At 39.9% G+C, this 13,355-nt stretch overlaps 1 protein-coding gene across 1 annotated transcript in view; it reads right to left on the bottom strand.

Moving 5' to 3' along the window:
• Positions 1-362: 362 nt before the first annotated feature.
• The window catches only part of LOC126108140 (poly [ADP-ribose] polymerase tankyrase-1-like), a 58,523-nt gene continuing 45,530 nt past the window's right edge, over positions 363-13,355 (bottom strand). The window contains exon 3 of the mRNA XM_049913386.1: positions 363-938. Within this exon, the coding sequence (XP_049769343.1) occupies positions 446-938 (493 nt within the window). The 3' untranslated portion in view covers positions 363-445. The remainder of the gene's footprint in view (positions 939-13,355) is intronic.

Here is a 13,355-nt window from a genome sequence, read left to right on the forward strand (position 1 = left end):
GTAAGTGTGATATCAGAAGCGAAAATTCGGTCGACATAACTCATATAACAGTGTACGTTGTAAATTAAAGTAGTCTGATACAGCACCTTATAGACTGCTGTGAAATACTTTTCAGCAATCAGATATTATAGAACAGTTGTGTTTGTTCACAATGACCTGTTGACTTTTGCCAAGTTTAATCTGGAAGAGTACTCACGACATTTTTCTTGAGAGATAGATTGTCTGTTGTTATCTGAATTATTTTGCTATTATCTGGCGTTGTCTCAGTTTTGCTACAGCGTTGCTTAGAGTATTTTTGTGCTGTATGCTACTTGAGGGGGGCTGAAATTAGTGAGTCACAATAGGATTGAGTTATTTGCTTCTTTATTTAAAAAATTGTGAATACTGCTCTTCTACAAATTGTTTCAGTTCTCTTTTCTCGCACAGAGTTCGTTGTACTGGCTCCTCATGACAGCATCTCCACCACCCGCCTGTAGCCCGACTCCCTGGCGATGTCCAGCGCTGTCTCCCCATCATCACCAGTTGTGGCCCCCCTGTCGGCCCCCGCGTCGAGCAACGCAGCTGCCACTTCTGCCTGGCCATAGGCTGCTGCAAGATGCAGAGGCCTCCACCCTCTGCAATCTCTGGCGTTGGGGTCGGCGGTCGCCCGCAGCAGCAGCCGCGCGACAGCGGCGCCTCCCTCCTCTGCAGCCAGGTGCAGAGGCGTCCTCTGCTTGCCCTTGATCTCCCTGGCGTCCACCGCCGCCCCCGCCTCCAGCAGCAGCCTCGCCGCCTCGACGTCTCCCCTGCGCGATGCCCAGTGCAGGGCGGTCCGCCCCTCCAGCCCGGCCCTCGCCCCCACGTCTGCCCCAGCGGCGAGCAGCGCCCTCAGTTGCCCCACTGCCCTCTTCCCAGCCGCATGGACCAGCCTCATGTTTCTCGTCTTTGCAGAGAGCCTCCTGCACAAAACACACAAACTGCCACTCTCTGCTACAAACACACAACACACCCACATAACGAGGAAAACTGCCGCACGAGGAAAAAAAATGGTTCAAATGGCTCTGAGCACTATGGGACTTAACATCTATGGTCATCAGTCCCCTAGAACTTAGAACTACTTAAACCTAACTAACCTAAGGACATCACACAACACCCAGTCATCACGAGGCAGAGAAAATCCCTGACCCCGCAGGGAATCGAACCGCACTAGGAAACAACTGTTGTGAATACAAAAGTGTCATGAAACAAGCCTACAATATAAGCTACAGCTTATCTGTTCTATCTGCCCTCATAAAAAATTCTTCACTCATCGTCCTTTACAAATAGCATTACACAACCTCTGAAAGAATTATGTTGTCACATTTTGTCACACTCATCTCTCGAATTCAGCTCCATTTCTATCATGATGCTACAGCTAACCAGTCGCTCACCTCCACTACAGAACAGGCTTGTTGCAGCTAATACTACTACTCTGTCTGCAGCTTCACAGGTCACACACAAGAAGAATCCCATACCTTGGTTTTCACAGACACACTTTCCTGATATGCAGCCACAGAAATTTCACTCCAGTTACTGGCAGTTTTCTTGACACAGCCTCACCAAATACTGAAACTCTCTGACAGACAACCATCTCTTCAAAACATTTCAGACGTAACATACAGCATATTGGCCACTCCACCCCCATAAAAAAACTGTGTGTGAGTGTGTGTGCGCACATCACATTTTGTGTGGCTGATAGCATATGCACATGTATTTAACGTGTACTACCATGCTCAAAAGCATCTGTACAATCTGATTTGTTGTCCATCTTCGTGTTTTCGCGGTGTAAAGACTTTGCCATGAAGTTTCTGGCATCCAGCCACATAAATTCAGCCTCTTCTCCTAATATTTCGGCTGAACACCGTCCAGCCATCTCCAGAGTGAGCCGAGGTGACTGGCACTCCCACACTTGCTCCGTCCTTTTACGCAGTGGTTCGGTCCTCGGGTTTAAAAGGATGGACCAAGCGCTGTAGCGTCAGTCACCTCGGCTCACTCTGAAGATGGCTGGACGGTATTCACCCGAAATATTAGAAGAGGCTGAATTTATTTGGCTTCAAACCCTAAACTTTGTGGAACGATCTGAATTGTGATTCGCCTGATCTGTGATCAGTCCACATGACATTGTTCATCTGCTCTGTTTTCGGTACAGTCTTTGCCTGTACAGAATGTTCACTGCATGGGGCCGCAAGAGACAACTGCTCTGTGCGAGCTCTGTGCGATACATATGTAAGTAGGCTGTTTAGGTTTTGATATTGGTAACGCCACGTAGCACTCTGAAAATCACTGGCTGTGCTGTGTGCAGTCTGTGGCTGGTTTGCATTGTTGTTGGCCATTGTAGTGTTGGGCAGCTGGATGTTAACAGCACGTAGCGTTGCACAGTTGGAGGTGAGCCGCCAGCAGTGGTGGATATGGGGAGAGAAATGGCGGAGTTTTGAAAATTGTAATACTGGATATCTTGAACTGAAATATATATTATGACTTTTGAACACTATTAAGGTAAACATATTGTTTGTTGTCTGTCAAAATCTTTCATTTGCTAAGTATGTCTATCAGTAGTTAGTCTCTTCAGTTTATTTAGCTGGCAGTATTGCCGCTCGCTGTATTGCAGTAGTTCGAGTAACGAAGATTTTTGTGAGGTAAGTGATTTGTGAAACGTATAGGTTAATGTTAGTCAGGGCCATTTTTTTGTTGGGATTTTTGAAAGTCAGATTGCTTTGCGCTAAAAATATTGTGTGTCCGTTTAAGCACAGTAATTCATTAATTGTTCAAAGGGGACGTTTCATATGGCGACCCTGCCAGGATACCTCACTGGAATCTTCTGGTTTTATCTTGTAGTTTGTGTAATTAGTGTAGCTATTGTTTACTGCTAGTGTGTAATTGTAGAGAGATTCTTCTTTGTAGTTGTAGTTTTTCATTGTTGTACAGTAAAACAGATGTGACATGCATGTAGAGTTGCACCAAGTATTTCGCAACTGTGCTTGCAATTAATTAGATACTATATTCAGTGCTATGTTAATGTGTTTTATTTTTGCTCTTCACATTGTGCTTTTCTTGTTAGCGTGTGAAATATTTGATAATTATGGCGTGTTAAAAACCTAACACTAGGCTCCAAAGTAAATTGAGAAATGATAGTGACGATGAGCGTAGCTTATCAGCACCACCGTGTAATGAATTAACAGACATTCAGAGTAGTAAGTTGGTAATTGTGCAAGGGGATATGGAGCGGGCGGCATATAATGGTGTAGACAGTGAAACAATTAGTGAATAGGGAAGCATTATCGATCGATCTGTCGGCAACAGCTCGCGTCAGGAATCCGAAGTGACAGGACACAATCTTCAAAATACTGTAGATTCAAGTTTTGCGTCCTTGCCATTTTCTCAAATAAGTCACGACACATTTTCTGCTTTTCAGAATACGAATACTGCCGGTTCAAATGCACTGCCGAATAGCACTGAGTTAAATGTTTCAGACACCAGTGCATTGTTATTACAATTAATGCAACAAATGGGACAATAGCTTCAAAAGTTAAGACACAAAGGACCAACACCAGAGACAATTACAGCAACAGCTTCAAAAGTTGGACACCACGTTTGAACAAACACATGAGGGTTTAACTGCTGAGTTACTTAAAATTGAATAGAAATGTCAAAAAGTCTGTAATGTTGTAAAAACACAGATTAGTGAGCATTTCCAACCTACTTTTTAGCGTCATGAAAATGCATTACTGAATCACGAAGCAGCCATAAAAGAACTGCAGACTATTGTTCATGGAAATCACGACACCTTACAAGCTATAACTGACGCAGTTGCATCTACCGATTCGGTTACGCAACTTGCAAAAACTCGGGAAAACTTAAAGGACACCTTATATACGTTTTCAACACAAATGGACACTCTGAAACTTGGTTCAGAAAAACACACTGAGGAAATCAGTTCATTATCGGAGAAAGTAGCCGAACTTTCGGCTCAGTTTACTAACTTATCTACAAAGGTAGATGATGAGCTGAATGACACAACACCCGTAGCCTTCACTGACACTAATGAGTATGAACAAATCAAGAAATTTAAACAAAATCAAAAGCAAATTAATACGCAACACAAAAGAGAAATCCGGAAAGCACGTGGTCAGTTGGCACAAGTAATGCAAGAATTACATATTTCAGAGGACACTCGTGCTCCAGTGCGGGAAGAGGGACTTACAAATACGGAAAAGCCACAAAACAATAACACAGGGGACACGACGTAACAATGACCGATATGTGACTCAGCGACTCGATGACTTTGACTATAAGCTGTTCATTACTACACGTAAATTCAAAACATTTAAGAATTCTGTCAACGACTTTCATCCACATGCGTGGCTCCATCAATTCTCTCATTGTTTTCCTCCCAACTGGTCATTAGAGCACAGATTAGAATTTATGTGTGGCTACTTAGAGAATGAACCAGCTGTAAGAATGCGATCGGTCATTCACGATTGTCACAGTGAAGGAGAATTTTACCATGCGTTCCTCTCAGCATATTGGTCTCAAACTACACAAGACCGAGTAAAACATAGCATCATAATGATGAAACATTTCGAACAATCTGAATTTTCCAGTCTTGTGAAATATTTTGAAGACATTTTGCACAAGAATCAGTACCTGTCAAACCCATACAGCCCCTCAGAACTCATCCGCATTTGCTTAATCAAATTGCCTGAACATTTACGACATATCATTTTGGCAGGACATTAGAATGACGATATTGGAGCTTTTCAGGGACAGTACAAGAATTGTAAATTGACACTGACAATCATGGGACGCGAAAACAGGAACACAGCAGTTACAGGTCACATCTGTCACAATTCCACAATGACTGAAATATAACTGGAGACGACAAGGCTATTCTTATAACGCAAATCGTGACCGAAACAGACTCCACCCATATGACAACCACTGGCAGAGTAATAGTTACAGAGAAAGATCGCATTTCCGTAGTAATGAATATGACAGATTATCTTACAACAAGACGCACAGTTTAGCGCTACAGTACACATATTTGAGTGATTAATTTTGTACTTAAAACATTTATTTTTCTTACTTTGTGTGCTAAGCGTGTGGCGAGCGCCAGGAGCACTAGGTAATATGGTATTTGCTTATACAACTTTACACATCGGTACCATATTTCTCTAACACAGAATTACACAGCTATCTGATCATTTAACAGAGAAACAAAATTTTTTTTATTGTGTCAGTGACAGATGTTTACGCAATTACACAGCTGGATAACTTCATGCTTATGAAATTGTATTTTGTCTGTACTGTGTGAACTCTTCATATTTTTTCGGAACCATTTGATACTATGAGAGCTTTGACTGACGTATTTGGTATGGGATCATGATTTTTAAAGTACGTTTGAGGCAGATGACACTATTGAAATGAGCGAAGAATTTTTTTCTAGGATTTGAAATTATTGCAGAAAGCTACGACGTTTTTGAGATTTGACTCAGGTGTTATGTTGTTATTATTACGACAACGGTCTGTATTATGCTATTGTGGTATGTTTATGATCAATAAGCTGATGCTATATGAGGAATTTGATTATGCTACATATTTATTATGATGAAATATTGAAGAAGTGTCTACGAATATGTATATGTGTAATAAAGCAAGGAATAATGAGTAGTGGTTAGAGACTCTGGTTTGTGAAAAAGGATGTTGCAAACCAAGAATCGTACTTTAAGAATTATGAAATATGTGTACATGCGTGAATGTATTACAATGCTGTCGAAAATTTTTTGGACACTGTTATATTTATAGGATTTTATTTTCTACACATTTGTAACGCAAATTCTCAACCTGTGAAAATATTTTTATATGAGACTGTCACTGTAGCAGAAGCTGCTGTCGTAAATATTTCAGTAAGAAAGGTAAGTGACCTTGACATAATCCGTTTTGGGTGCGCAGCTGAGAGATAGTCGTCTGACAAAAGAAAGCCATTAGGTGGAAAAAAAAAGAAGCCATTATCCTCGCTATTGACATTTCTTTGTCGAAAGCATCGCAAATACGACACGCTCAGACTTGAAAACTTATGATTACACTGTGGAGCTCTTAATTTATGATATTTACTAAAATGCCTAATGAAATGATGAGAAACATTTTTACGTCTATTGTCTTTCTAGTTGAGAGATTGCTCAATTTGTTTAATATATAGTTTCTAGCTGCCCTGCAGCATTGGTTAAAATAAAATTTTATAGATATACTAATATAAATATTTTATACCTACATACCCAGTAAAGAATAACTTTATGATGTACTTCAAAAAAAAAACGAAGGAGCACAAAAACACATTTCCCTTCACAGGAATTGCATACAGAATTTTCTTTTCAAGTACTTGGTAATTTCTTTTGTAGAATAAATTGTGATGCATCATTCTAGTGTTAAGATGTGACATAGGTATTAGACATGGCCATCTTTAGTGTAATATTTTTTCTGCTTGAGCTTTGTCATGTTTAGGTATAAGTTACTGCATTTGCTGCTGCTGTTTGCCAGGCATAGTGCTACTAAATTTCACTTTGTATTACTCTGTGAAGCCAGTTTTACTACTGATTTATTTTTCTTTTTGCTGCACATTGGCTCATGTTAGTGATAATGTTGCATTTACTCTCCAAATTTAGATTTACTTCTGCTTGCTTTGCCAATTTGTATTTTTTTATTGCTGTTGGTGTTAATTGTTTTGTGCTGCTGCATTGCCTCATCCCTTGGTATATATATATATATATATATATATATATATATATATATATATATATATCTGAGCTCAGTAGATTTAAGTTAGCTTAAGATGGGGTATATATAAGAAACTAACTATGATGAATTGGAAGCGGTTTGGCCAAAAAGGAATGTTGAAAGAGGATGTGAACAGAATATAGAAAGCATGCTTGGATAGGATTTTTTTGGGGGAAACAAATGTTGAAATAAGAGGAAAGATCTACAGAGCGAAGTTTTGGGTTGGACTGTAGTACCAAATGTCACACTGAAAACAAACCCTGCCCTTCCCTCTTGTGTTATTCTGCTATGTGTTTGTGTACTCTTGTATATTTGTGTTTTTCCTGTCTTTATGAGTTATGTTGTGGAATTTTTCTAATAATATGTTATTTTCTTTGTAAAGATGCTTATACATTATTTATTCTGTTTTGTTGAAATGCTCATGTGTGAAGTTGATGTTTCGAAAGTTATTCTGATCTTATTTGTATTTACTTATGTCATAATTCCTGTAACACTGATGTATATGTTTATTTCTATTCTTTTGTAAAGCCCCTATTACTACAAATGTTATCTGTATTATTATGTTTTTAATGATGTATTTTGTACCTTTGTTATTGTATTCTTATGTTATAAAATTGTACTTGACACCAGTTCATCAAATTAAGTAACTTGTGATTTACATTTCACTGCACACATTTCTGTTGGTCGTAGTATATGGACAATATGTGAGAAGTAGGGACTGATAGTGTTTGCACGTGTGTTAATAATTCAGCAAGGGACTGGATAACAGCATTGCTGGTTCTAAGGACATTTCAAAAAAAAAATTGTGAGTGCACAAATGGTAGTTCATGGACTTGCTATATTGCCTACAAGACTCTTCTATGGTGATTGTGCACCTGCACAGTCGCAACGGATGGCTGCTAGCCATCTCTACGACGACTACCGTGGGCCTAGACCTTTGATGACTCACCAACACCATTATTTCTACAAGGAATGCAGTAGGTCTGCTCTGTGATGACCTACCTACCAATATTCTTCAAAACTTCGACTGACTCTGCTGTGGGTTTGCTCTGTTGTGGCCCATTACCTGTCTGCATGTCGAGAGTCAGCAGTGCCTTTCCGTTGGAAGGACAACACTACTTCAAGACTGCATGGAACTCCACTACTTCTGTGTGCATTCTCTTTTACTACTCAGACTTTGAGAAAAACACTGCAATTTTACTGTGATGAACGATCAGGACTGTCTTTATGGACTGTGAGAAAATTTTAGCTTTTGACCAACATTGTATCGATAAGTGTGAGCATTTGATTTCTTTGTTACTGTAATTGTGAAAAATTTTTTCAAATCTGTACTGGCCACTGCCCAAAACAATTTATAAAATTTTTTGTGGGGAGCATGGGGGCTATGTAAGTAGGCTGTTTAGGTTTTTATATTGGTAACGCCACATAGCACTCTGAAAATCACTGGCTGTGCTGTGTGCAGTCTGTGGCTGGTTTGCATTGTTGTTGACCACTGTAGTGTTGGGCAGCTGGATGTTAACAGCACGTAGCATTGCGCAGTTGGAGGTGAGCCGCCAGCAGTTGTGGATGTGGGGAGAGAAATGGCGGGGTTTTGAAAATTGTAATACTGGATATCTTGAACTGAAATATATATTATGACTTTTGAACACTATTAAGGTAAACACATTGTTTGTTCTCTGTCAAAATATTTCATTTGCTAAGTATGTCTATCAGTAGTTAGTCTCTTCAGTTTATTTAGCTGGCAGTATTGCCGCTCGCTATATTGCAGTAGTTCGAGTAACGAAGATTTTTGTGAGGTAAGTGATTTGTGAAAGGTATAGTTTAATGTTAGTCAGGGCCATTTTGTTTGTAGGGATTTTTGAAAGTCAGATTGCGTTGCGCTAAAAATATTGTGCGTCAGTTTAAGCACAGTAATTCATTAATTGTTCAAAGGGGATGTTTCACTCTGTGCAATGCAAATTAATACTTCGATAATGCAAATACCAGAAACATGTTATTGGGGATTACACAGCCATTACGCTTGCAAATTCAAATTTATTGCAAACATGAACCTTCAAAGCAACTTCCACCTTCAAATTACACGACGAACTTTTTTTTTTACTGCGCTACTGTCTGGGAATTCAATCGAGCAAGTAAAGACGACAAATTTTTAGTATGGTTTCAGTCACAAGTAACAAAGAGTGTGCACGTTCAAACTTGAAATGACCTGACACAGATTTGTGTTTACCGGATATTCCGACCCAACACTTAATCGGATGGTTAAGTAAGCACAGTCAAACGTTAGAAATCATTTTTCAGCAACAGCGAGATGACAAACTGAAATGAGGAGACTAAAGTCTTGTCTTATGGGGATTCCAACCCAGCACCTATCGACGCTGACATCTATAACCCGTTCATTATAAGAATAAACCTGTGTAAACAAATGCAAATGCGATGACTGGTCAGAAGCCGTAGCACATGTACCGTGGTGTTGTCAACACTCTTGGAAGTAGGACCTACTTATGTATTAGATATCTTATTACTAAGTTACGTTAAATGAAACTTTAAGATATTCAAATGCATTAAGAGCCATCAAAGTTTTTGTTAGTCACACTTTAGCCACATAGTTTTTACTTCAAAAATCGTGTACAGTCACAGCCTCTGCAGCGTTGTGCTCTGATTGTCGTGCTGTTAATGTGCAGTATGAAACTGGCTGAGGCTGCTCTCTGTTCCGTGGTGAAAAATGTGCATGAATCACGGTTAAAAAGTGCCGAGAAATAGGCTGTTCCTATTGTTTTTTCATAAATTTACAGAGATAATCGGCTTTGAGGTTTTTCCAGAGTTGTACATAATGCAGTTGTTTACAAATCCAAATTGGTCGTGACAGAATCGCCTTGCGCGTCGAGCGAGCAGGTCGTCGTTAACTGCCGCCTGTGCCGCAGCGCCGCTAGTGTCGAAGCCGCTCAGCTCAGTCTTGTTGGTGTATCGGCCAGAGTCACATCGTAGTTGGCGTAGTGGAGTTTGTCGTCGTTTTGCTCTTGGTGGCGGTGTTTCCTGCCCGCGCCATGGTATCCGTCGAGTCTCCGAAATCCGTTCCTCGTCGAGCCACTGTTCGTTTCAGTTTTGACGCATCGTGTTCAACCTGGCTCCTTAGAAATTCAGGATTGGTTGGCTGATGTTATTCGCGGTACACGTGATCAGGTAGATACTGCTTACTTTGATTCTGATTTGTATGCATTCTTTGTGAAGTTTTATGATCCCGTACAAGCAGAAAGACTTCTCTCCCGGGTTGGTTCTAAAGTGTTGTTTACACATCGCAATGGTTCCGTTAGTCAAGTCCTCCTTGAAAATGTGGCACTCGAGTATACTCCGGTTAGAATTTATTTCCTGAAGTGGACGATTCATTTCTTAAAACAGCGTTGCTTCCGTTTGGAGTCATACGGCTTGCAGTGTTATAATGGTATCCGGACTGTCGAAGTGAAGTTACTTCTTTTCTTTTATTTTAATTGATTGCCTTCAATAAGTACTTTGGAAAAAAAAGAGTGACTATTTTCGTTTTTTGATGGAATACACTGCCATTTGAGTGTACAATTTCGGTGTTTTTCCTGTGTCTGGGAAAAAAATAAAAATTTAAATTGGCCGCGGTATTGTACTGTGGGGTGAGCGAGCAAAAAAAAAGTGTCTGCCATCTAAGTATGACATCCCGCGCCCGGGTTCGATTCACGGCGGGGTCAGGGATTTTCTCTGCCTCGTGATGACTGGGTGTAGTGTGATGTCCTTAGGTTAGTTAGGTTTAAGTAGTTCTTAGTTCTAGGGGACTGATGACCATAGATGTTAAGTCCCATAGTGCTCAGAGCCATTTTTAGCCATATGACATCCCGCGTTCGAGCCCCAGTCGGAAAGGAAAAAAGGAAAAAAGTGGTAATCGTAAAAAAAAGAGGTAATAGTCATACATTCTAAACTTACAGTCACGTGTTCGCGTCCGAGTGTATCGATTTTTTTTTTTTTTTACTACATTTCGGTCCTCATCTAAAGTTACGAGTCCGATAGAAAATCTAACATAATTCGCTTCACATTCTACCCAACAGTAACACAAAAAAAAGTGTACGTTAGTCGGTAGCGTAACGAAATGCAAACCACACGCGGTTATTCGTGCGTTTGTTTAAATCTCCCCAGTATCATTTTTTTTTTCTCATTCAATTTGAAATACCTACATCTCGCAATTATAGAACTACTCATTATTTTTAAGAATAATGCATGTCTTCTTGTTTCTAATTACATATTGGATGAGAAATTCCTGTTTACATTTCAAATACAAATTCTTAATTATCTGTTTTATGAAATACTGTTAATAAAAGTTGCTTAAATTAAAAAATATAACAGTTTAATTTTTTAATGCAAAAATGGGAAACCAAATCCTCTTTATTTGGACTATGTCCATCGTTTTATGCCATAGAGGTAGATAAGTATCGTACAAACACGTAATATGAACCCAACAGAACTGAGCTGGAGCCAAGCAGTGGGATTTGGCCCAAGAAGTAACAAGACTGTTAAGCTGTCAGACGTACCGAAACTAACGCACGCAGCTTTTTCACGTCACTGTCGTACGCTGGCGCCTTGTAGAACGGGTTCATCATAAAAGAATAAGAGAAAATGCTGTGCCTGTTTGGCTTCGTGGATTCTAGCAGCAGGTGAACTGAATGTGTTTCTCGTATTCGGGTAAGGAAGAAGCTAAGAGATTACCAGACGACTGACTAGAAGTAATACTTCAGTGGCTTCAGTATTTACCTGTACAGTGAAATACTTCACTCTTCTCTTACGTTTCACACAGCTTATACAGAAAAAATACCATGTGGTTCAGCCAGGACTTTTCATCATTCTTGCTGTCCGCCGCTCGTGGTCTTGAGGCAGCGTTCTCGCTCCCTGCGCATGGGGTCCCGGGTTCGATTCCTGGCCGGATCAGGGATTTTCTCTGCCTCGAGATAACTGCGTGTTGTGTGTTGTAATGGTCGCCTGGTCGTAGATATAGCTAATTGCTATAGTCGCACTATTTCACTCCCATTTACGGAGCTTGTTAGCACTTGATGTTAGGTTGGCGCCATTAAAATGCATTGTGTTGTGGTAATCGCTGCTACTTGCTGGATCGCTGCTGTGTCTCGATGCTGATGCTGGCTCTAAATCTGGTTGTCTAGGGTTAAAAACATGAGGTCCCGTGTTTTTTATGTGCTTTTGATGATAAAGAACGAGCGAAACCAACAAATATGTAAACTTCAAATATTTATTACTCTGGTGGCCATCTTAATTCCACTGTCCACCAAAGACCATGACTCAACACAAAGTAGTACTTCCGTTACATGTTCTTTGCATTGTTTATCCACCTCAAACAATAACACACAAACACACTTTACCAAAGTGACATTCCGACTGCCTCTCGACCCTCCTTGCTGCTCGTATTTATAACATTGTCAAAGAACTACTAAAAAGAGATATAGTTCATAAGTCACATGCACATCTGTTATCATAATTTGTGCCGAAAAGTTATTAATTTGCATCGAGTGACATAATTTAACATGTTATTAAAATGACAGACAGATTTGTTGACTTGACAGAATAATTCTTTGTTACAAAAAGGCCGTTTTTTAGAAGTATGTCAATTGACTTCTCTAATTTGCATAAATAAGTAAATAACATGAATTATTAAGAATTACATTGGTTTTCGTCTAAAATAGGATTGATTTCGTGAATACTGAGTGAAACTGCTCCTAGTGAACAAATAGGTTTCACTGGGTGATTTTTATTTAAGGAGATCCAAAATACCTAAGTTGGCCACTATTTTTCGTACTTCATATTAATTATTTAAGATGAACTTAGTGTTTTTACATGATGACATTTGCTGTATCAGTGATTAAGTGATATAAACTTTTGTGTGGGTCAGGTACTCAGTATAATTTAATGGGTTGACTGTTTATGGAGACATGTTATGCAATCATTGTTAACATACACAATAACTTTTCTACAATCATAAATACTGCTGAACTGGTTGAATTTGGAGGGTATCGCATACTTCGGTACAGTAAAGCCTTTAACATGTTCTGTTACAGTGTCCATCATCATTGACGAAAGCAAGTCGCCGAAGTGGCGTCAACTAAAAAGAACTTGTGATACGGCGGCGGAACTGCTGCGCATGGGGCCTCCCGGCCAAAATGCCATATGATCATTTCATTTTTTGCATCATTCTTGTTTATAATTACTATAAAACATTAGCTAAAAACGATAACGTGTTGCGGTTTGCGTCTAGTCGTCTAAGGAGCGTATTGAGGAAGATTTGCAGTGTATTATTTCATTCTGCTTAAATATTAAATGACATTCGAAGCTGTATTGCTCCTCTGCTCGTCTCTTGTTACGTGTGAACTGCAGCTGGGCACGCCACACCAGGCTAGCTGCACCAGCTGACCGGCCAGTGCTGTCCAAGATAAAGGCACCGGTACAGCTGTTGTCCCGTATTATCGCTCAGTCCATGTGCGCGTAACGCACCACACAGAACATACCCTTATTACCGTACCTGACAGTACTTCAGACAGCTTGGC

This window comes from Schistocerca cancellata, chromosome 11 (assembly GCF_023864275.1).
Source record: "Schistocerca cancellata isolate TAMUIC-IGC-003103 chromosome 11, iqSchCanc2.1, whole genome shotgun sequence".
Taxonomy (NCBI): domain Eukaryota; kingdom Metazoa; phylum Arthropoda; class Insecta; order Orthoptera; family Acrididae; genus Schistocerca; species Schistocerca cancellata.